The 25,218-nt window shown below is 38.7% G+C and overlaps 1 protein-coding gene across 1 annotated transcript in view; it reads left to right on the top strand.

Annotated features, from left to right (window-relative positions):
* Positions 1–25,218, top strand: part of SKAP1 (src kinase associated phosphoprotein 1) — a 270,909-nt gene that overhangs the window by 21,974 nt on the left and 223,717 nt on the right. Inside the window, exon 2 of the mRNA XM_032429037.1 lies at positions 5,718–5,823. Coding sequence (XP_032284928.1) covers positions 5,718–5,823 — 106 coding nt within the window. The remainder of the gene's footprint in view (positions 1–5,717; positions 5,824–25,218) is intronic.

Below are 25,218 nucleotides of genomic sequence, written 5' to 3'. Positions count from 1 at the left end.
GATTTTATTTATTTATTTGTCAGAGAGAGAGAGCACACACAAGCAGGGGCATAGCAGCCAGAGGGAGAAGCAGGCTCCCTGCTGAGCAGAGAGCCTGATGTGGGACTCAGTCCCAGAACCCTGGGGTCATGACCTGAGCCGAAGACAGATGCTTAACCAACTGAGCCACCCAGGCATCCCAAGAAGCATTCTCTTCTGTGCACTGGGATAATTTATGTCGAATGAGAATGATTTATTACTTAAAAGTTTGAAAGACATCTATACAACTATATGAATCTGAACTTTTTTTTTTTTTTTTTTTTAACAATTTGATGAACTTTTCTTCTTTTTCCCTGGTTATTAGCTTGTTCAGGATTCAGGTTTTCCATTTCTCAATTCAGTTTTAGAAATCTGTATTTTTCTCAGAAATTGTTTCACTGCAGTTTTCAAATTTATTTGCATGGCATTTTATTTTGTTTACATAGGCCCTTCTTTTTGAAAATAACCTTTCTAAGGGGAAAAATGATACCTAATATCATAAAAGGCAGATTACATAAAAGCACAAAGAAGAAAATTAAAATAACTTGTAATCTCACCAACTTTATAAAATGTTTCATTATCTTATTAAGATTCCTATATTTGTTGTTGCTCCCTTTTATTCTGCTTCATTTCTGTATATTTGTGTTTTCTTTCCCTTTTCCTTGATTATATATGCTAATGCTTTTTCAACCTATTGGATTTCCCCCTCACCTCTGAAAATTCCCAGCTGTTAAACACTTCTTTAGCATTTACACATTTTTTTTTCACTGCTTTTAAGGTCAGTGGTTTTTAACCACTAAGATGTGCAATGGAACCCTTTTCAAAATTAAAGTCTCACATGAGATTGCAGTGTATAAATAGATAAAAGCCAAGTGCTTGTGATTAAGGCATAGGGGAGGGAGGGAGTTTCCCAGAGTCCCTCTCATTTGACCTGCCCCTGCTCTTTCTCTTCCTTATCAGAGGGTTGTGACTCCAGAGAGCACTGTTAGCCACTGTTCTGACTTATTAATTCTGCTTTTATCTTTATTGTTTCCTTCTTCCTATTTTCCATAGGCTTGTTTTATTGCTCTTTTCTGATTTCTTGAGTTTGGTGCTTTTTTCTTATTTAATACTGGAAACATTTAAGTCTATGAATTTGTCAGTACAATGCTGGTTACATCCTACAATATTTTATTCAGGCTCTTTTCTCAGTAGGTTGTAATTGTAGTTTTGCCTTTCCTCTCTGACCCATGACATGTGTAGGAGTGTGTTTTCAATGTCTAGGTGTGGAGGGGTTTGTTTACTCTTTTTAATATTAAGTTCTGGTTTTATTTTATTCTTGAACACAGAATTTTTCCTTTAAAACTCTGTAAAACTTTCATCTTCTGATGCTTATTTTGTGGAGAGGCCATTTTGACTCTGTTGTTTTGTAAGCAACTTATTTTTTTTTTTTTTTTGTCTGAGTCCTTGAGGGATGTTTTCATTTTCCTTCAATTTTGAAAGTTCAGAAAGGTATGTACAGATATTGTTTGTCCTTCCTTCTTCCCTCCCTCCCTCCCTTCCTTTTTTCTTTTCTTTTCTTTTCTTTTCTTTTCTTTCTCTCTCTCTCTTTCCTTCTTTCTTTCATTTTTAACAGCTTCATTGAGATATAGTTCATATATCATGCAACCTACCCTTTAAAGCATACAATTCAATGGCTTTTAGTATACTCACAGAATTGTGCAATTATCACCACAATAAATTTTAGAACATTTTCATCATCCCAAAAGAAAACTTGAACTCCTTAGCCTTCACTCCCCAGTCCCCCTCCTTCCTGCAGCTGTAGGCATCCACTAATCTACTTTCTGTTTCTATAGATTTGCCTATTCTGTATATTTCATGTAAATTGATTTATACAATATGTGGTCCTGTGACTAGTTTCTTTCACTTACCATAACAATTTCAGAGATTCACCCATATTGTAGCATGTATCAATATTTCATTTCTTTTTATTGGTGAATAATATTCCATTGTATAGATACATCACATTTTATTTATCCATTCATCAGTTGATGGACACTCGTGTTCTTTCCCAAGTGAGAGAGAACATACTGGCTATTAAGAATAATGCTGCTATGAATATTTGTTTTCATTTCTCTTGGGTATATATCTAGTAGTGGAATTACTGGGTCATATGGTAACTTTCTGTTTAGCCTTTTGAGGAACCGCAAGACTGTTTTACAAAGCAGCGACACCATTTTACATTCCCAGCAGTAAAATATGAGGGTCCCAATTTTCTACAGCATTCATTTTTGTCCATATTTTTTACTGTAGCCATCCTAGGGAATGTGAAGTGGTATCTCATTGTGGTTTGGGTTTGCATTTCCCTGATGACAACTGATGTTGAGCATCCTCTCATGTGCTTATTGGCCATTTGCATATTCTCTTTGGGTAAATGTCTGTTCAGATCCTTTGCTCATTTTAAAATTGAATTGTTTTTTTATTGTTGAGTTGTAAGAGTTCTCTATATATTCTACATATAAGTCTCTTATCAGCTATATGATTTGCAATTTTCTCCTGTGGGTTGTCTTTTCAGTTTCTTGATGACATCCTTTGAAGCACAATAGTTTTTAATTTTTTGATGTCCAATTTATTTTTTCTTTTGTTGCTTGTTCTTTTGGGATCACATCTAAGACACTTACCTAATTTTGGAAATATTACCTAATGCAAGGTCACAAGGATTTATGCTTGTTGTCTTCTAGGAATTTTATAGTTTCACATTTTACATTTAGGTCTTTGATGCATTTTGCATTACTTTTTGTATATTGTGTGAGGTAGGGATCCAACTTCAATTTTTTACATGTGGATATTCAATAGTTAGTTCCAGCACCATTTGTTGAAAAAACTATTTTTTCTCCTATTGAATTGTCTTGGCATCCTTGTCAAAAATTTATTGACTATAAATGTGAAGGCCTATTTCTGAAGTTTCAATTTTATTCCTTTGATTTATGTGTCTGTCTTTATGCTGGTACTGTATTGTCTTCATTACTGTAATTTTGTAGTAAGTTTTGAAATCAGAAAATGTGAATCCTGGAGTGCCTGGGTGGCTCAGTCAGTTAAGTGTCTGCCTTCTGCTCAGGTCATAATCCCAGTGTCCTGGAATTGAGCCCCTCATTGGGCTCCCTGCTCAGCAGGAAGTCTGCTTCTCCCTCTTCCTCTATCCTTCTCTCCCCCACCCCCACTTGTGCTCTCTCTTTCTCACGCACTCTCTCTCTCAAATAAATAAAATCTTAGAAAAAAGAAAATGTGAATCCTCCAGCATTGTTCTTCCAGAAATTGTTCTGGCTATTCTGGGTCCCTTGAGTTTTCAAATGAATTTTAGGATTAGTTTATCAATTTCTGCAAAAAAGCCAATTGAGATTTTTATAAGGATTCCATTAAATCTCTAGATCAGTTTGGGGAATATTGCCATCTTAACAATAGTAAGTCTTTTCATCTATGAACATGGATGTCTTTCCATTTGTTTAGATCTTTTTTTCAACAATTTTTTTTGCAATTTTCAGAGTTTAAGTCTTGTGCTGCTTCTGTTAAATTTATTTCTAAGTATTTAATTCTGTTTTATGCTTTTTTTTTTTAAAGATTTTATTTATTTATTTGACAGAGAGAGACACAGCAAGAGAGGGAACACAAGCAGGGGGAGTGGGAGAGGGAGAAGCAGGCTTCCGGCAGAGCAGGGAGCCCAATGCGGGGCTCGGTCCCAGGACCCTGGGATCATGACCTGAGCCAAAGGCAGATGCTTAACGACTGAGCCACCCAGGCACCCCTGTTTTATGCTATCTTAAGTGGAATTTTTCTAATTTCATTTTTGTTTTGTTCATTGCTACTCTATAGAAAGATAGTTTTTGTTTATTAATCTGGTATCTTACAAACTTACTGAATTTGTTTGTTAGTTCTAGTAGTTGTTTAGTGGGTTCCTTAGAGTTTTCTTTATACAAGATCATGTAATCTTCAAGTAGAGATAGTTTCACTTCTTCCTTTCTAATCTCGACTATTTTAATTTCATTTTCTTGTGCAGTTGCCCTGACTGAGTATACATGGTGAGAGCAGACATCCTTATTTTATTTCTGATCTTAGGAACAGAGGAAAGCATCAGTCTTTGACCATTAAGTATGATGTTAGCTGTGGGGTTTTCTTGTAGCGCTCTTTATCAGGCTAAGGAAGTTTCCTTCTCTTCCTATAGTTTGTTGAGTATTTATTATCTTGAATTTTGTCAAATGCTTTTTCTGCCTCTATTGAGATGATCATGTGGTCCTTGTCCTTTATTAATAGGTGTATTATTACATTCACTGAATTTTGGGTAGCATTTATTTTTATATTTTAATTCAACTTCCCATCTCCTCATTCTTTAGCCTTCAAGGAACCCATTAAATGACAAATGCAAGAAACATGATGTAAGCCTTGGAAGTTGATGGTGGCCCTCCATGAAATTTTTAATTTCCAAAACTTTATACCTCATCAAAAGCACTGGTGATGGCTATCTAGGATTTTGTTGTTGTTGTTTTGGTGGTGTTGAATGGTATGAATGTAAAACAAATTTTTAACCATGCTTATGTAACCCAACTGTATTAATTCATAACATTGTTTTGATAGCATATGTGACACAGTTGTGTATGGCAGGCACTGCTTTTGGAGGTGGGAAATTTTAACTGTGTCATTTATATACTTTATAGGGATGATAACCCTTTTTTGCATAATAAAGTATGTAGCTGGTATATCTGGCAATTGTAGTCATTATCAATGTACTTTGTCTTTTTTTTTTTTAATTTTATTTATTTGACAGACAGAGACAGCAATAGAGGGAACACAGCAGGGGGAGTGGGAGAGGGAGAAGCAGGGTTCCCGCAGAGCAGGGAGCCCGATGTGGGGCTCGATCCCAGGACCCCGGGATCATGACCTGAGCCGAAGGCAGACGCTTAACAACTGAGCCACCCAGGCGTCCCTGTACTTTGTCTTTGAAAGTATCTAGATGCCCCCCATTTCTTTCAACATAACATGATTTGTTTCATATTATATATTTCTATCATGTCCCTATTTTATAATGTATGTTCACATTAATTGCAGTTTCCTTCTCTTGGACACATTTTTCTTTTCCGTGTGAGTTCCTTCACTTGGTTGCATTGTCATTTTCATTGATGATGTATTTGCCAATTAATTTTTCTTCTTTGAATGCCTGCCCTTTTTGTTCCTGATTTTGTAGTTCAGCTCTGTTTTTAATTTCGGCTCTATTTACTGGTGTTTCTTTCTCACTTCTGTTGGCCTGTGACCTTCTATGACTGGTTTGTAATATTTATAGGTTTAGGAAATTGACAGTCCATCCTCTGCCATCAGAGATAATTAATATTTCCATGTTCCTTTGAAATGGTTTAGAAAATAGTTATTTTTTGTGATTAATAAATGCAGTAGCATTCCAAATTGTAGCAAGGTCTTGGATCATCAGAAAGCATCACTTATAGTCATATTAAAGCTTTATTCATTTCTTATTCAGGTAAAATATACATAACATAAAACTTACTGTTTTAACCATTAGTAAGTATACAGTTCTGTGGTATTAAGTATATTCACATTGCTTTGCAACGTTAAAGTTTTTAAAGAGAAAATAACACCTATTTCTTAATCCTTCAGATTTTCCTATTTCGCCCTTAATACTTCCTTTCTGTTGATCAACGTTCCTTTTCTTTTAGATGCTGAGGAGTTCTTGGGGGAAGGTTTGCGGAATGAGAATCTCAGTGCTACTGCGAGGGACCACAGAGACCATATTCTACGGGGTTTCCAACAAGTCAAAACTAGGTTTGTATAAACTGGGTCCATTTCTTGTCAGCTTTGAAACAATTCATAGTCAGTAAAATCTACTTTCATAGTGTATCAATTAACCGTGTAGGACACACTTACCATAGTTTTTTATACTTGACAGAGGCTTAATAAATTTTTACTGAGTTGAATTGGAGGTAGGGAGGCATGGTTAATGTAGCTAGCTTACCAAAATAAAAATACTTTCATCATTATGTATCTTCTGATAATGAATCTGCTTTTAGCTTTAGATTGTTATGTTCATCTTTATTGAATGCTTTTGCAAAATGTGTAAAGCTAAACATTTATGCTTGTCCAAACTACCAAAGGGAAGATGTTAGACAGTTAGAGATAATTGATTTTTGTTATAATTTTTGGTTCTGATTTTACTTCCACAACTCCTTCCCTAATAGAAAACTTAAACCAGACTTATCCAGTTGATTCTTTGACCATATTGGAATGTTTTAGTCTCAGACTGGTTTGGAGTATCATACTCATTGACTTTTTAAAATAAGAGGTCCTGACCTAATTTGTGCCTTTTAGAATGTGAGCATCTGGCAGATACATATACTTTCTAGGGGGAGAAAAAAATAAAATTTTTCTTTTATAATATATTTCCTGGCCACTTTTTGCTTGAGATATGGTAACTGAACGAGAATTGGGGTTAAGTTGAGTGTTATTTTAAGCTTTCTCAACCCTATGGCAATGTGGTTCAGAATGTTTGAACTAAGCACTCTTAGAAAAGAGAGAACATCTGTAGGGTTATGACTGGGATTTAATTTGTGTGCCTGACTGATCTGAGCATCTACTTTAGAAACTTCACTGAAACTCCTTAGAAGCAGGGAATTTTATCCTTTGGAAGGGCACAGTCAGAATCTATTCCCTCCAGAAATGTGAGAGAACCTCACAAGATGCCCTGCTGGATCTTAATCGATCTTTCCTGCTGGCTAATTAAGCATCACTTTTACTCAGCAACTGGAGACTGTGTAATTATCAGCCTGGGTTGCCCTGAATAATTGGAACAAACAGAATGCAGAAGATAGGAGCTTTTTGCAAAAGTGAGAATATCTATAATTTTTGGTATGCTGGAAGAGTGTTTAAAACAAACTTCTCCATAATGTTACTTTATCAGTAGATAAGTTAAGACTTACTTGTGTATCTGAAGCCTTCATTAGTAACCCATAGAATTTATTTTCATGAGTTGACCTTTGTATTACAGGATTATTATAAGGATTGCCTGAGGAATAAAGGTGGCATTATTTCAAATTGTAGGATAGGGAAGAGGGATGCCCAAAATATAATTGTGTAATGGTGGTGCTATTGGTATAAATTTGGGATAAGGAATGCAAAAAAAATGTTACTGCATCTTTATGAACAAATATATACAATGAGGAGGAATTCTCCTTTCCCATATTTGTACCACAGTGTTTGGAGGGGCTAAATTTCAATCTGAAATTGGTAATAAAAGGTGATTTTGTGGTAACTCATTGTTATCAATTGCATATTACTTCTTAGTCCTCCTTTTTAATGCACACACACACCCATGCACACAGAAAGGAGCTGTATTTGTTATGGGTGGAGAGGGTTCCTTGTTCTCAAAGAACTTGCTGTGTGGTTTGTGGGCTAGAATTCAGGAAATAATCAGCAGGAGTTTTAGGAAACATCTGATGGGAGCTTTCTGTTCATTGATTTGTTGCAAGAAAGATGACACTTTATTTAGAATTTCATAATTATCAGATCACGGAGGAAATGAGGAGCCAGAAATTAGATACTGTACCAGAAAATGGAAAAATGAGGCTTTCCTTTGGCAAGTTGTTTGAAATTGCCTTACATCCACCCATTCAATCATCATCCTGTTAATGTAACCCTTGTTTTACTGAATGTTCTTCTTCAGCCATGTTGCTTCTATAGTCCTGTTTATGGCTGGTCAAATTATATACTCTATGTGTTGATACCAAAAGCTTGTACAATACCGCCACATTTACTCTTGCTGTATGGCATTTTATCTCATGCCAAAAAGCCAGGTGTGAAAAGAAATTTGGAAATCATCAAACTTGAGAGTTAAATGTATATGGCAAGTTGCCGTGTAACATGGAAAGAACCACTGAAAGTTGTTTAAAAAGTTGTATCTTTAGTCATATTAAAGCGAGGATATTTTAGGGTTTGGTACATTTTGGGGGATAGGAGCCTATCTAAAATTATGATTTGACACTTCAGGGCTTACTTGAAGGTGGATAAGAAACCTCAAGCAGGAGGGTGCCTGGGTGGCTCAGTTGTTAAGCATCTGCCTTCAGCTCAGATCATGGTCCCAGTGTCCTGGGATCGAGCCCCACGTCGGGCTCCTTGCTCTGCTGGAAGCCTGCTTCTCCCTCTCCCACTCCCCCTGCTTGTGTTCCCTCTCTCACTGTCTCTCTCCTTCTGTCAAATAGATAAATAAAATCTTTAAAAAACAAAACAAAACAAAACAAAAACCTCAAGCAGGAAATCTGAGAAAGCCACTCAGTAGATATAAATACTATGTATACTCACACACACACATATATATTCCCCCCCACACACACACACATACACACAACTTTCCACTCTATCTTTGTTGTTTTCTTGCTTCAGTTCCTCTAATTCTTTCCTCAAGTTGAGCTGCTTGAGAATGAAAAGGGTAGAGAGTAGTGAAAATAACTCTGCCTCTGATTCTTGGTAAACTCTAGAGGCTTGGCCCTAATTTTTATGGTGACTCAGAATTCAGTGGTGTTTGCCACAGCTATGGAACTGCCGTAAGTCAAAGTGTCTGACTCCATCACAGCTGTTATAATGTGCCATTTGCCACCTTTCTGTTGTCTAGTGTGACCAGCCCCAGGAAATGAGAGTTGTGTCAAGACTCATGGATGTCCTCCAAGTGCTTATCTGTTTCTCAGTACAAGTAGCTTAGCTGTTCTCTTTCCTCCCAGACTTAGAAAACAAACAAAAATCGTATCTGTATCTCTATCTACACACTATTTTTTTTTTTTTTTTTGGCTTTCATGTATCACCAATGAAGGATAATGTATTCCATGTAAGACAAAAAAAAAAAGTATTAATTCCTGTGATTCCAAGGAAGTGAAGCTGTTTTGTGGTATTCCATGTCCTGAGCTGTGATACTCATTGTTCTTCTTCCAACTGTCTCATTTAAACCTTCTCCCCAAAATCTAACAGCTTTCGCATTCTGAGTCCAAGTTTTCATTGAGCTCTTTAGAGAATGATTAGGATGAAAGCCAGGCACAGGCTCCTCCTGTTTTATTATGGTGGTCACTGCAGGATCAGCGCCAGATGTGGGACACCTGGAATGAAGCAGACAGGAGATGCACTTAGATGCTTGACGGCGGCCTCAAGCATTTGCAGAAACAGTCGAGCATTTCTTAAAAGTTTGATTCAGTGGAGACCATCTGACAGCAAGAATACCTTGAGAGTGGGGGAAGGAATGAAGAAAATAGAATATTTTTATTACTGAGTTAGGGATATATTCTTTCTTGATGGCCTGTTTTGGAACAACTAGTCGTTTATGCTCACTGTTGGAAGTGAAGGTCAGAGCCAATGGAAACAAACTTGGAGTATTGTTTCCTTCTGTGAAACTTAAAGGAGCTCCAAAAGAGACAGGTAGATTTATAGCATATTGAAAGGGAAAGAAATCAAGAAATAACTTTCTGTAACAGGATTATGGCACAAAACCCAGGACGTTTAATGTACAGGCTGAAAGAGTATCTTGAACATGTCTCATTGTGGGTGGCTAGTGTATAGCTCTGCATGAAACATGATACTTTAATACAAATATAAAAGCAATTCAGTTTTCTTTAGGAAGTTCAAGCTTTTCTTTCCAGCTTAATATGGATTTAACTTTAAAGCAGGATTTAGCTTAAGAATGTATCATCCCGGACGCCTGAGTGGCTCAGTCAGTTGAGCGTCCAACTCTTGATTTCAGCTCAGGTCATGATCTCTGGGTTGTGAGATTGAGCCCCATGTCGAGCCCTATGTCAGGCTCTGTGCTCAGTGGGGGGGGGGTCTGCTTGAGATGCTTTCTCTCCCCCTCCCCCTCCCCCCCGCTCTCTCTAAAATAAATAAATAAATCTTTTTTAAAAAAGAATGTATCATCAGATGTCTTTGTTTTATAGGAAGAGAGATGAAAATTTAGTCTGACGCAACTCTTAGAAGAGTTTCAAAATAGTATCCTGTAAATATCATTACCATTAATTGCATAGAAGGTTTGACCTTTCATAAGTGCTGGTTATTGAGCTTAAATACCCCAAAAGAAAACACACTCAAATGAAGCATGCTTGAAGAGAACTAAGGTATAATGTGCTATTAATTAATACGTTTGTGTTACTTGTGATTTTAGTTATTTGCTCATAATATCTTTCTGATGTTTCATTTTGCTACCTACACTGGAATTTCATTGCCAACTCAGAAAAAGAAAGAGGAGGAGATACTTGTACAAGCCATCTAAGTTTCAATGGCTCTGAAAAGCTCCAAAGTTATAGCAATAATTTGACCGTATCTTGAAGGTTAATAATTCATTTCTTCCTTTCTCAGTCTTATCCCTGCTTTCCATCCTTAAACCAAGAAAGGAAACAACCCCGCAACAAATTCAGGGCTATCACCAATCAATTATATGCCAAATTCCTGTACTAGTGTTCTGTTATTCAGTGAATGTATGTTGAGATTTCACAACTGTGTTAAAAGATTTTTAGGGATATACTTATCTGACAGTGAGGGGTTATATTTAGTGTTCTTTGAGTCTGAAATGCTCTGCAGGTGAGACTGATATGATATCCCCCACTTCTGGTCTCTTGGCTTAACCTGGAAAGGAAGATCATCTTATTATGTGTTGTTTCCTAGCAAGTCTTCTGCTCTTCCCAAGCGGCCTTGAAATACATAACTTGCCTTTTAATGTTATGATGATGATTATCACTTGTAAGGCTATCTTGGGTTTGGTGCCAGATCCAAGATTAAATTGATCCATTTTTTTCTTTTACACTGGGTTATTGTGGTGATGTTAGTGGGCAGAAGCTTCTCCCTTTGAGTATCCTATAAAATATTTTATATAAGTAACTCTGATATATAATAATATTTTAGTATTTTTTCATGCTAAGTAATAGGTAGGTTTTTTAAAAAGCATTTAAAACATGGATGAATAAATTTTATTAAAAATTCCAAGTACTGATCTCTTTAAACAGAATAATTTGGTCTATCAAGAGTGAAAGGAATTTTGAAATGTGACCTAGGAGGCAGGCAAGTGACTGAGCTTGCACCCTTCAGGTTGGACTAACCCACTAGAATAGTAAGCTGAGCACACTCTTTAGCCATGTGGTTAGGTCACTGAAATTTGCTTTACTCCTGATAGAATTACAGCCATTGTTATCGCTTAGGCACATTCCTATTATCTACTCAATATGGATTTGTCTTGAAAGGTCTCAGAAAATCCTGTGTCAATTTTTTAATATAGGAAGCTTGTCTATTTGTCTATAAATAGAGGTTCTTAATTCATGCCTTGTGTGAAAAGATCATTTGTATGAAATCACTGTCTTCATTTTACCACACCATTGTTTTGGCCTTGATTTTAAGTTTCATTCTATCTGGAGCTAGTCTTTTATTCCAGCAGTGCACTATTTTCTCTGCTTATAGAAAGCCACTGGAAAAAAAAATGCCTCCCAGTATTCATCTATTTGTGGATTTCCAGGGACCTTGTGGTGTGGAGCCTTCCTGATTGTGGTTTTCTCTAATTTGCTTGTTTTCTCATATTTCGGGTATAGACCCACCCTGTATCCACTTCGTGAAACTAGAGCAAAGGGGAGAGAAATATAAGAGCACTGGGTCAGCTGTCAGGAGCCAAACTCTTTGTTCTGATGTTATTTCTATAATGCTGACTGATTCAATTGAAGATAGCCCTAACGATGATCTTATGTTTTCTTTTGAAGTTGCCTCCCCCCAACATGTTTTTTGGAATTATTTTTTTTCTAAATGTTACAAAAATAAAAACATTACCAACCAAAGTTTGACACCTCTATTTGATTTCTTTTATGGTGTTGCTGTGATTTTTTTTTTTAATTTGGAAAATGATGCAGGAAATTTCATTTCCTTGGGATTTTATTTTATTTCACGATTCTGTTGAAAATGAGTTGGGCCTAAAGTGGGTTTTTATAATCGCACCATGTGAATCATTTCTTCTTTGGAAGCCGGATCTTCTCCCCCACTGTGTAGCCTCATCTAGTCTCCCCGAAGTGCAGTGCTAGCAGGGTTGATAATGAAATGCGGTCCTACTTATCACGCTCAGCAAAGGGCTCAGAGAAGACAGGGTGGGGGTGGGGGGGGGAATCAATCCCCCAGGAACTTCTCGAGTGCTAGATATCCATATTTAACCCCCATGCATTTAAAATGGAAATGAGATATCTTAGGGTTTTAGTTTTTGATTTACACAAGATGTCACCGCCTCCTTGGCAATGGGAATATTTTACAGACCAACTGCTGACCTGTTTGGGAGGATCTCAGCCTATCGCCCCAGGTCCAATGTAGTTTCTTCATATTTCTTTCAAAACTCTCAGCAGTGCTTTGCAATAGCTTTGATTCTTCAGGCTTCAAAGGATGCCCCTTCCAGGGCCAATCCTCTGAAAGAGAAAAAAAAAAAAAAAAGGAAGATCAGTGTAGGGGAACAAACAGCTCATAAAGGACGGGCAGCTCTCCCTATGGCAGCTCTAACTGTAGTCAGTTATTAGGGAGTTTACAAATCAATAACACCACGGCTTTGCAAAGCCAAGAAAACTCCAATTTGATGCTAGTACTTTGCTGCCAAATTTATTCCTGGAGTGACCTAGTCTTCAAAAGTCCAGCTTCAGATTGTTGTATTGTGGATACAATGTGGTTTATATAAGATGCATTATTATTTAATGCTCAAACTCAAGCTCCCTCTTGAGTTTGTGAGCCTTGTTGAGGTTTTCATTATGATTTACAGAAAACTCTATGTCCACATAATCTCCAGTTAGCTATTTCTCTAAGTTATATCTGTGAGTGTCTCTCTCATTTGTGAATTCTGCCATAACCCACAAGGTCCATTTTGCAGTTTGGTAACTGACACCTTTTACCATGTCTATCAAGTGTCCTTGTGCCTTTGTTGGTGAGAGAACTGGGATGTAAGAAATTACTCAAATTAATAGAATTAATATAAGATTAGGATTTAGAATTTGTAATTGGTTGTTTAGTTTACTTAGCTAAGCCATTACAAAAAATGAATTGGCATCTTTCAAAAGATTATTGGTTTAAAAGAACCATAACAAATACTAAAGTTTAGTCAATTATATATGCATACTAAAATGGTTATGGAGGGAGTATACTCATGTCTAATGTATACTAATTTATTTTGGAATGCATCAAAAGAAAGATGGATGGATAGATGGATGGATGAGTGGATAGATGCATGGATGGATGGATGGATGGATATGTGACAAAGCAAATACAACAAAATGTGAATTATAGAGGCTATGCTGTAGGTATATATGGAGTTCTTTCCATTTTTATGCATATTAGAAAATTTTCATAATATAAAGTTGCAAAAATATTTTTTGTTTGACTTTGCATTTCAGAAACCACAGATTTCATTCACTGTGGTTTCAGAAAACCATAGACTTCCTCAATTTGGAAATGTAATAAACATATTTGGGGTTTTTAAAGATGGTGATTTTCTAGGAATAACCTTATTATTTTTGTTACTTTAAGTGAACTAAAGGCTAATCCTCCAGTTTGTTATTCCTGATATAAGTAGCTAACTTTTATACTTCTTTAAAACTTCTAGGCCAGCAATTATGGAGTGCTGAAATTCAATTCAAACATTCTGCCCAGGAGATCCTGAAATTTTTATTTTTTTTAAGGAAAGGCAATTTCTGACTTTTCTCATAAATTTGATAAAAGGAAAGCTAATATGAGATTGGTAGTCCAGTAGGAAATGGAACTCAATTTTACATTTTTAAAATCACTTTATGGTATTAAAAATGACAGAGGTTAGAAACAAAGCTCTTATTCTTTTATTGAACTAGAATTGAAAGTGGCAGAAAATCATTTTGGCCCTAGTGCAGTAAATGTTATCACTAAAACATGTTCAGGGGATATTAGGATAGTCTCTCAAGCACTGGAGACAAAAGTTCACAGAACAAGAACTGATTTTTCTGTCCTTATCTTGAAATTATTAGATGTACAGGAGATGAAAGTATCTTAGCTCTAAGAGGACAGGGGATGGAGTATGTGTTGAAAATGATAATGTCTCCATCCTGGAGAGAGGTGAAATGGAGAGTGTATGGTGAATGGGTGTCTCAGCAGTGACAGGCTTGATGGAGGGAGTCCACCGGGATGGGAAGCCAGCACCTGAACCAACCCCAGGACTGGGGAATCCAGAACCAGAAATAATTATACTTGTGCAAATTTGTGAGCTGATGATGAAGTGAAAAGCCAGTAATTCTAGTCATTAAAAGGAGAACTATTTGAAGATTTTATTTAACAGGGAGATTAAATTGGAGCTGTCAGCAGCTACTTTATTTTGAGAATCCGATAGGAGAGAAATTTTAAGTCCATGTGGGAAAAACCAATCATTTTTCAGTGTGCAGTGTGATTATTCTTTAGAATTTTGTGTAAATGGAGCAGGTTGGTAGGCATATGTTTGCTGATCCTACAATGATTAAAATTCAGAATAAGTAAGGCTCTTGTGAAATTGAGTTCTCAGGTTCCAGCCAGTGTTCTATACTGCCATATGGCATAACTAGAATTAATTGCTGTTCCCGGTCTTATTCTTTTACTGAATATCTAGGTGCCCTGTTTGAAATATTAGAGGTTCCACAGAAGTATTTAATCACATGAGATAGATGTTTGACATGTTCACGAAAGCAGTGGGTGTAGCTAATAGTTGCTTGGGAGAAAAAGCCCTTTGTGAGGTTTTCTACCCCCTCCCCACGTTTTTATTAGAAAAATGCATGGATAGGAGAATTAGCAAGGAAAAGAGATGTAAATAGAAAAGTTAAAGCAAGGAATCTTTTTGCTAGAGTCTTTAGCTCCTGATAATCCAAGTGTGGCCCATGGACCAGCAACATCAGCATCACCTGGAAACTTGTTAGAAATGTAAAATCTCAGGCTCCATTGAATCAGACCTACTGAATCAGAATCTGCATTTCAATACGATCCCAAGGTTATTTGTATGCATATTCACATTGGAGAAGCATACTTTTAATTTTATTTCAAATTCAGTTTTTCGGAACTCAGAATACATATTTCCAGAGATTATTAACTCTTTAAAGGCATGGATGATCTTATGTTAATTAAAAAAAAAAAAAGTCACATGCTGGCATGTGGTATGAGCTCCGTAATGTGAGTTGAGTGAATGGAGGGGAGGGGCGGCTGTTAGAACCAAAAACTGTGTTTTTAGGTCCTAGGCTAAAACTTAAGAGACCCTCTTTATTAGGACATTTATTATGTAGTAGCCAGCCCCACATACTCTTTTCCAAAGATAGGATGCTTTCTTTTTACTGTTGGGGGTACAGGACCTTTGTAGACATGGTGCCCATCTCTTCATATATCTGCTATGATAACGTCTTTCTAACATTCTGTGAGAAAAGATGACCAGACTGCTGAACCTACACTGGCATTCCTCAGGAGCATGGATGCCAGTCATTCCCACCATCTCTGTAAGCTATCACCAGCTGCTTCTGGTCATCATCCTTCCTACGCAGTTTGGCATGTCCTTGTCTCTGCCGTCTCTCATCTCTCCTGATGACTTCTCCTCTAGCCCTTTCCCCTGTGTTTCTTAGGATCCATGTCTTTTTTATAATCAAAGTCCACTGCATCCTCAACCACTTTGCTCCATCTCTGCCTTAGTAAAACACAGCTCTTCTGCAGGACACTGTTTTGCTTGCAGTCATCTTAAATAGAATTTGCTTACTTTCCGGAAGTGCTGTTGGCATTCTTCAAGCTCCTTGCTGCCACTTCTAGACTTTTCCCATTCAATCTTGTCCCAACCTCTCCCCTTTTGAGATGTGTCTACATAGCTTTACAGTTCTCTGCCCCTCTGTGATCTTTTTTTTTTTTTAAAGATTTTATTTATTTATTTGAGATAGAGTGAGAGAGAGAGAGCATGAACCGGGGGACAGAGGGAGAGGGAGAAGCAGGCTCCCCACTGAGCAGGGAGCCCGACGTGGGGCTCCATCCCAGGACCCTGGGATCATGACCGGAGCCAAAATCAAGAGTCAGTCGCTTAAATGACTGAGCCACCCAGTAGCCCCAAATCTCTCCTAATATTAAGAAAAACATTACATCCTACACAGTGATTCCCTTTCCAGTGACTATTCTGTATTTTTTTTTTTTTTTACAGACAGAAGCCTAGACTAGCCATTTCTGGTTTCCTCTTCTCTGGTCACTCCTCATTCCTCTATGATCTAGCCTCTGCTCTTATCAAGTTACTCTTGCCAAAGTACCAGTAACTCTAATTGCCACATCCAGAGTACACTGTTTACTTACTTGGTCTCTCTGCAGCATCTGACACTGTTAATAGCTTCCTTTTCCTCAAAAAGCTAAAAAAAAAAAAAAAAAAAGCAACTGTCCTTCTGTGTGTTCCCATGATAATAGTCTCTCCTGGTTTTCTTTCTTCCTTGCATTGTATACTCTTTTTTTTTCCCCCTAGGCTCGTGCTTGGGTTCATTTTTCTGCCCTGCCCCCTTTAGTGTTGCCCCTCAGGCTTGCCTCTGTCCTCATCACATTCTTCTTAGGCAGTTGCACCCATGTCCACAACTCCATGACTTTCTCTCCGGCTCTACAGCTCAGCTGCAGTTCTCTGGGCAAGGCTTCAGACAGCATATTGGTAGCTCCTTTTGGGTGTCTTAGAGATCACAAAGTTCACAAAGCTGGGGCAGACCCTGCTGGATGCCTACCCAGCAGGCACCCTCCATTCTTCCTTGACAACAGAACCCTACCAGCCTAGGGATGAATCATGATTTGAAGGCCAAGTCAGACTTCTGATAGCCTCTCACAGGACAGTCTTATGCTTGGGAGATGGTAGTATATTGAATGATGTAGCCACCTTAATATATGACTGTTATATGGTGTTAGAGCAGAAATACCACAAGAGCCTAGGCCCTTCATGCCACTGTTGGGCCCCTGCATCAACCCTGGAATCACCTGTCTCCAGACCTTCTGTTTTGAAGGAAAAATAAACTTCTCTTTATTTAAGCCCATGTCAGTTGGGTGTTCTGTTATGGTAGTCAGAAAAATCCTGACTTAAGTGTCCAGAACTGAACTTACTATTTTATATTCTGCTCACCCCTAATGCCTAACTCTGCTTTCCCTAGGCCCAGGCCCCCAAGGAAGAATCCTGGGCATCATTCCTGACTCCTCTGTCTTTACTCCCCAAGCCATCAACAAGCCTATTGATTCTTTATCCTAAATCAGTCTTCTCCTCTCCCTTTGTCACTGGCTAAACTTCAGCCTCCATTAAGTCTTACTCAGAGCATTGCAAAATTCTCCTTTCTGGTTCTCTGTCTCAAGTTTCTCCCTGTTCCAGTTTATTCTCCTTTGTTCTGTTGAAAGGGCAAACTTAAAAATAAATAAATAAATAATTTAATCATAAATGCCATATAAGATTTATTGACGTGGAACGATAAGATACACTATAAGTGAAAAAGTAGGTTAGATACATATGTAAAACCTCAGAGAAAAATGTCTGAAAAAAATCCACCAAAATGTTTTGTTTTGTTTGTTTGTTTGTTTTAAAGATTTTATTTATTTATTTGACACAGAGAGAGAGAGCACAAGCAAGGGGAGTGGCAGGTAGAGGCAGAGGGAGAAGCAGACTCCCCGCTGAGCAGGGAGCCCGCTATGGGGCTCGATCCCAGGACCCCGGGATCATGACCTGAGCCAAAGGCAGTTGCTTAACCAACTGAGCCACCCAGGCGCCCCTTGTTTTGTTTTTTAAGTTAATGTATTTAAGTAATCTCTACACCCAACGTGGGACTTGAACTCATGACCCCCAGATCAAGAGCCACATGCTCTTCTGGTTGAGCCAGCCAGGTGCCCTGCCCCCACCAAAATGTAAATGACGGTAATCTCTGGCAAGTGGAGTTTGAGTGATTTTTAATTTCTCCTTTCGTTTATTTGTATTTTCCAACTCTGCAGTGAATATGTATTTAATCCTAAGTCATTGACATCAGAGCCTTTCCTGTTTTAAAAGGGGCAGAGATTTAATAGCCAAAGAGTTTTTGGTTTCCAGGTGGAAAAGGAGTTGGAACTGAGGGGAAAGAGATGTAGAAAGAGGAAATTAGTCTTTAATTGTGTCGTGAAGCCTTGGGTCACTCCTGCACAAATAAACAGCTGTATGTGGAGGTGTTTTACTCTGTGCCAAACACACACACACACACACACCCATAAATGCACATGAAAGTGAAATTATTTTTGAGCCATATGAAATACAGCAGTCCTCTGAGTAATTTTTGATGATTTTGCTAAAATATGTTTTTTTTTTTAAATAAAGGAAGTTCATTCTCAAGGTCTTCAATAGATGAAGTATCACTGACTGAGGACAACTTTCATTTCTTAGATATTATCCCTTTGAGCTGCACTGAACTGACACAGGATGAATCCTTCATTAGAAAAGGATTATCTACATTCTGTGGGACTATCTAGTAAAACATTGGCATTTGTGGGACTAGTTTCCCAAAGTGATGGTGCTTGAGTAAACCATTCACTTCCTCCTTCTCAAAACATCAGTCACCATGATTGATTTTTATGTTGGTCATAAAGAGAAATGGGATCACCTAAGAGCAGGGTAAAGATTATAAGCCCGAAGAAGTTAATTTACTTAACAAATATGTATTGGCTATTTGTTTACTCTTTGTTGGGCACGATGCCAGGCTATCAAGATAGTGTCACATATTACATATCCCTGTTTTCCAAGAAGTTATTGGGCCAATGAGTGGCCAGACTCATGACCAGAGCCAGCATGGAGACCACTGCTCACAGATAATCTTCTCTAGAAGGTCTGAAATGTCTGGGTCCCATTTGTTGCATACCTTTTCACCATTTAGAAATGTATTTAGGCTCATCACCTTTTAAAATACAAATTCATCTGGAGGGTTAAGAGATTTTTGAGTGTACATTAGCTGTGTTTGATGGTTTTCTTCTAACTTTTGGTTAAGATGACTGCTGAGGAAATTCAGCAACCAGTGAGCTGTCGAACCTCTATTATGGGCAATGAACAGTGCTAGGTACACTGAAAGTTATCAAGCATCAGAGGATCCTTTTCCTTGGGAAGAATGACGGCTCCAGAGACTCTGACATCTGCAATTTAGGAATGATAGTCACAGCCAACATTCACCGCACACGTACTATACGCCAGGCCCATTGTCAAGGGCTTTACATACATTATCTCATTTAATCCGTGTGTGTGAGATGGATACCGAATGATCCCCATTTATCAGATGAGAAAACTGAGGTTCAGGAAGGTAATGATGTGCTCAAGGTTACACAAATGTTAGGTTCTGGAATTTGGATTTGAACCCAGCCAGTATGACTGTTAGGCCAGCACTCTTTTGAGGCTCAATTTCTTCATGAAAAGTGAATAATGTCACTTCATTCATTCAACAGATGTTTACTGAGCAAATACTATGTGCAAAGCATTTTTGTGGTGAATATGACACAGGTTCCAGTCCTCCTGTAACTTATTTTTGAGCAGGATAAACCAAATAATTATACAATACATTCACCTTGTAGGATTGTTGTTATGCATATAAAAGTGCCTAATATAATTCATGTTACATAATTAGATACCCCCAAAATATTCCCAAGAAACTTACAACCCAATGGGAAAGATAAAAAAGCACGCACAAATAACTATATCTCAACATATATTGTGGCTAAAGCTTTAGAAAAGGTACACATAGATTGTGCTGTGAAATCCCAGAGACAGAAGTCACTTCTGGCCGGTGGGTTATGAGAAGCCTTCAGGGCTGTGAGATGACATCATGGCTTGGCTGTGGGTTGAAAGGGATGGGTTTTTGGTGAGATACATTGCACCCAAAAATAGCAGGTACAAAGATACAGAGAGGATAAAGTTTAACCATATTTGGGAACCAAACGGTGATTCAGTTTATTAGGTATAAGGGAGTAATGGGAGAGATAAGCTGAAAAAGATAGGATGGAACCAAATTATGGAAACGAGAGTTTTAACTGAATTTTGGAGGGGGAAGAGGTAATTTAGGAGAGGAAAGCACAGGGCAGGGGTGTGTAAGCTGATGCTTTAGCAGGGAGCTATGGAAAACATGTGAATCCTTGGCACCTTGGTAGTCCTTGGCCACTCGGAGGTGGGAGATGGTTGCAAAGGCAAAGAGGGTAAGAATGTCAAAGTTCACCTACGTTTCTTATGCCCAGAGAAGGAAGACATATCATTTCTCCCTCTCATTATCTTTTGCTTTGAGGACACCAACTTCATGTTATATCTGTGGTTCTATAGCTGGCTTTGGCTTGTTATGGGCTTAATAAGCCTTTATGGATAGCCAGGTAACCTAACCACTTCTCAGAACTTTATGGAAAAATACATTCTAAATAGCCAACTTTACGCTTCCACTTTTGAAATGTGATTGATTTGTAAATGAAAGATTGTATTTACTATTCTTCAGATCTGTTAACAAGATCTAATAGGTTTTTGAAGCTGGCCCAGAAAACTTAACACTATCTATTACTTTGTTTCATTAGGAAAATGCATTCCAGGGTCCAAACAACAGGAAATGGGACACAGTCAGTACTTGAACTGGGGGCTACCTGTCTAGAATTTTCTTAACAGACAACTGTTGACAAAATACCCATTTCCTTTATATTGTTTTCCAAACTTGCCCGATCATATGGATTACCTGAGGATCTTGTTGAAAATACAGATTAAAAAAAAAAAAGAAAATACAGATTTTTAGGTCTCTACCCTGGAGATGTTAATTTTCTAGGTCTGGGGTGGTCTCTGGGAATTCATGTTTCAATAAGGGCTCCAGGAGGTTCTTAAAATCAGGCAAGTATATGTAAAAATCTTTATCAGAAGACTTCATTCTTTTTTTTAAGGTAAGACACTACTTTGGTTTTCAAATGCATTTGAATAGCGAAGGGGAATGATGGAGGAAGGATTTAACTGGAAAGTATGAGTTGAGGCTGTTTTTTGGGTGGTGAGGAGGGAAAATTTTAACTGACAGAAAAATTTTACAGGCAAGGCTTAGGACCAGCAAGTGACTGACAACATTTCAACCCAATTGGCTTGTAGGGTGAGGGATGGGGATAGGTTCAGCAGCAAATGGCCTTGGTCCTTCCCTTGGCCTGATGTTTGCCTGCTGCCTTTTGTGCTTCCTGCTGGCCTGGCAACATGGGGAGACACTTCTTGGTGCTGGAGAATCCCTTGAAGTGTGACAGAACCAAAATCCTGGCCCCACAATGGGTCAGGTAAGTCCTGGGATTGAACGGTTGGTTGATTGTAGATGAACTGCTGGTGACCCCTGACCTGTATTGATACAGCCTTGGAACTGATCACATAGTCATTAGCCTTTAGATCAAAGTAATTCCATCAAAATAGATTTTGATAACTGTGTACTTCAAAATAAATTTTGATAACTGTGTACTTCCTGTAAGGGTTTAATATGACTGCGAGAGATACTATACAAAGAAATAAATGGCCAAGCGTTGTATTTTAGTATAGAATCTTGTACAATTAGGAAAAAGCTCGAGTTGAGGGCAAAACTGAAACAATTTAAAAATGATTTCTGAATTTCTGTGTACATCTCAATTCCTAACTGGAAGAAAGCATATACATAAGGATATGAAATTTTTAAAATATATCGGTAATTCATTGTAGCTCTTGGAGTGGTTACCAGTAGAAGCCTGCATTCTCAATTCTATTTTTATATATTTACTCAGTTTTGGAGCAGTATGAATGAGTGAAATAATATTATGTCTTTAATTAGGATTCTGTTGTTATTTTTCAATTAATCTGTGTCAGTAGCTTTAGCATTTCTATTAAATCATTTTCTTCATGAAAGCTTTTAATGAAGAAACAAATTGATTGTATTTATATATTGGATTCTTGCCACTACAATGTGTATTCGGTCGTGTCTTTTGAAGTATACTTTTGCTAGTCGTATTGTGGTTATTCTTTGAAACCAGTCTTGGGGCGGGGGGATTCTTCATTTGGATGAAGGTTTTAATTTAACAAACTTTCTTATTTTTTTATCTTTCTCTTCCTTTTCTTCTCCTCCTTTGATTCTCTTTCTGCTTTTCCCTCTTTGTGTGAGTAATTTAGAGGATCTCTGACCCCTCTCTGAAATGCACTCTGTGTTCCACTCGTGCTGAACTCAGACAGCCCTTCTGTTTCTCATGTCCATTCACTTTTTTAGCAAGCATTTATTGAGCACAGCTCTGTGCCACTGCCCCTTGAGGGCCCAGTGATAGAGAGACAAGAGGATTGTGGTGCTGCTGAGAGGTGTGCACAGAGGTGCCATGGGAGCACCTTACACAGGTGACAGAGTTGAGCCTCAAAGGTTCACTGGGAGAAAAAGGGGCACGATGGAGAAAGTGTGCTGGCAGAGAGAGCAGAGACATGTGAGAGCAGCATTGTGAACAGAGCAAGGGAGGACCTGAAGGCTGGGGCTGGAGTAAGCCACTGCAGGGTTTTTTGTTGTTGTTTTTAAAATATTTTATTTATTTATTTGATAGAGAGAGACACAGCGAGAGCAGGAACACAAGCAGGGGGAGCGGGAGAGGGAGAAGCAGGCTTCCCGCTGAGCAGGGAGCCCGATGCGGGGCTCGATCCCAGGACCCTGGGATCATGACCTGAGCCGAAGGCAGACGCTCGACGACTGAGCCACCAGGCGCCCCAGCCACTGCAGGGTTTTAAGCAGGGCAATGACAAAACTGGGCTTGTACTTTAGGTCATTAGAATAACGATGGTGCTAAGGACATAACAGCTGACATTTACTGAAGGCCTGCCAGGTGCCAGGCGCAGTGCTCAGTTCTTCATGTGCATTATCTCAGTTAATCCTCCCAAAAAACATATGAGGCCGGTATAGTTAATATTTTTATTTTAAAGGTGAAACCAAGGGAGGGGGTGGGGGGATGGGCAAAATGGGGAAGGGGATAGGGAGATAGAGGCTCCCATTTATGGAACGAATAAGTCATAGGAATAAAAGGCACAGCACAGGGAATATAGTCAATAATATTGTAATAGCATTGTATGGTGACAGGTGGTAGCTACACTCCTGGTGAGCACAGAATAACGTACAGACGTGTGGAATCACTATATTGTACACCTGAAACTGATGTAACATGGTGTGTCAACTATACTTCGATTAAAAAAAGAAGATGAGGAGACCGAGACTGCCGCCAGAGTCGGCCAGCTAGAAGATGGAAGAGCTGGGACTCCAACCCAGACCTGTCTGCAAAGCCTTTGCTCACCACTGCCCTTCCTTCTCCATCAGCACTGAGGAGAATGGGTCAGAGAGGAGCATGGTGGCAGGTGGACGTCTTAGGACATGGTGACATCAACCTGCGTCAGGCATTTTGAAGGCTTGAATGAATTCAGTGCCTGTAGGGATGGAGAAGAGGTAGATTTAAAAGATATCAAGGGAGTAGAATGTGCAGGTCTTGGTGATGGGATGTACACAGTAATAGAGAAAGAGATGAAGGGATGGTCCCTAAGTTTCAGTTGGGTGGATGAAGATGTCAGCCGTTGAAACGGAGCATGAGATAGGAGAGGTTTGGGACTGGTGGGACAGAGGATAGTCCTGAGAGAGAAGAGCAGAATAATGCTATCTCCTGTTTTTGCACATTTTAATTGATTGTTAAAAGTCTCTAATATGTATAGACACTATAGTCAAGTCTTGGGCCGTTGGTTTTTCTCCTACCCAGCCTGAACACCAGTGTTCATGCCCTCCAGTGTTCTCTTGCTCTTTTGTCCTTTCATCTCCCAAGTCTAGAAGAATCCTAACCTCAGATCAATTCAACTGTCCACGTCTCTGCTCTTATATTTGGGCAGCTACTTAGTGTTGAAGAAAAATGACACAGTAGAAGTGCCTCTACTGTTAGGCTTAGTCTCCCACCTCAGCTGAACCCTTAATGACACCTGGCAGTGACCTTCCATGACCCTAGTAGCAACTTTTCTAATCTTCCTCTTTCCCCCCTACCTCCCCAATCCTTAGCAGATTTATCATATCACTCTGGCATGACATTATCACCTACTTCACAAGATAAAACAAGAGGCTTTCAGGTTGGAAGCCACTCAGAATCTTGCCCTATCCCTTCCTCAAACATGTCTGCTTTGGGCCTCTGCCACCTGCTCTGATGAGCCCGGCCCCTCTGCATCCTGGGCCTGGCCTCTCTGTGACCCTCCCCTCCCCTGCCAGGCATCTTCCTTTATCTGATCCCAGATCCTCCCTCAGCAACCCTTATCTGCAGGCAGTAAGACAGCTTCTGGCATTAGCCAGACCTGGATTCTTCTGGCCCCGGTTTTTACCTTGTGTGTGTTTTGTGCAAATCCTATCACTTCGGCACAATTTGACTACCAGCCCAACCGGCCCACAGTTGGGGCTTTCCATACTCTCAGTCCCTCACAGAGTATCTGGCAAATAGTGGAGATTTATTAATGTTTGGGAGAACGAATGCAGTCTTCATAACTTGAGACATAGATGGTATGTTGGCATGTTAATGTTGAGAAATCCACTCGGCCTAGATGAGCGCTAAGAACTAGTCCAGCCTAAATATTTTTCTTGTAACTTTTGTTCTCAGGTGAATAATGTGACCATGTTCATAACAAGGGGAATACCAAAGGAATTTTCAAGTGAATATCATGTTTTTGAACCTGCCTGCACAAGATAAACTGTGGTAGCTTCACAATGTGGACTTCTAAACCTCTATGATGCAATCACATAACCTCTCCATACTTCATTTTCTCATCTGGAAAGTGAGGGGTTGGATTAAATGACCTTCAGTGACCTTCCAGCTGTAAAATTGAATGAGTATAGGGTCCACAGTCACAGTGTCATGCAGATATCAGTTATTCACTAATCAGATAAGTAGGAGTCTTGGTGGTCTAAGAGTAGCTATTAACCTGAAGAAAGCAAAAAATAAAATAAAATTAGGTTCCAAGCATCAACACAGATAAAAATAACAGGACAAGAGCCAAAGATACCACAGTTTAAAATACAGTAATCAGCTGGAGTTCTTTGTGAGTGCTCCCTTGTTTTCTCCCATACACAAGTTTTGAACCAAAAGATATCTCTGATTTTCCTCTTGACACTCTGTTCCCAGCTCGCCTCCAAATCAAATCTCTTGTCTTTCTTCTTGGTCTCCAGTAAACTGCCTCTCAGGTTTTCTCCCTCC

Source organism: Phoca vitulina, unplaced genomic scaffold, assembly GCF_004348235.1.
Source record: "Phoca vitulina isolate PV1807 unplaced genomic scaffold, GSC_HSeal_1.0 scaffold40, whole genome shotgun sequence".
NCBI lineage: Eukaryota > Metazoa > Chordata > Mammalia > Carnivora > Phocidae > Phoca > Phoca vitulina.
The sequence above is the reverse complement of the archived record's forward strand: the minus strand, read 5'-3'. Positions and strand labels throughout refer to the sequence as shown.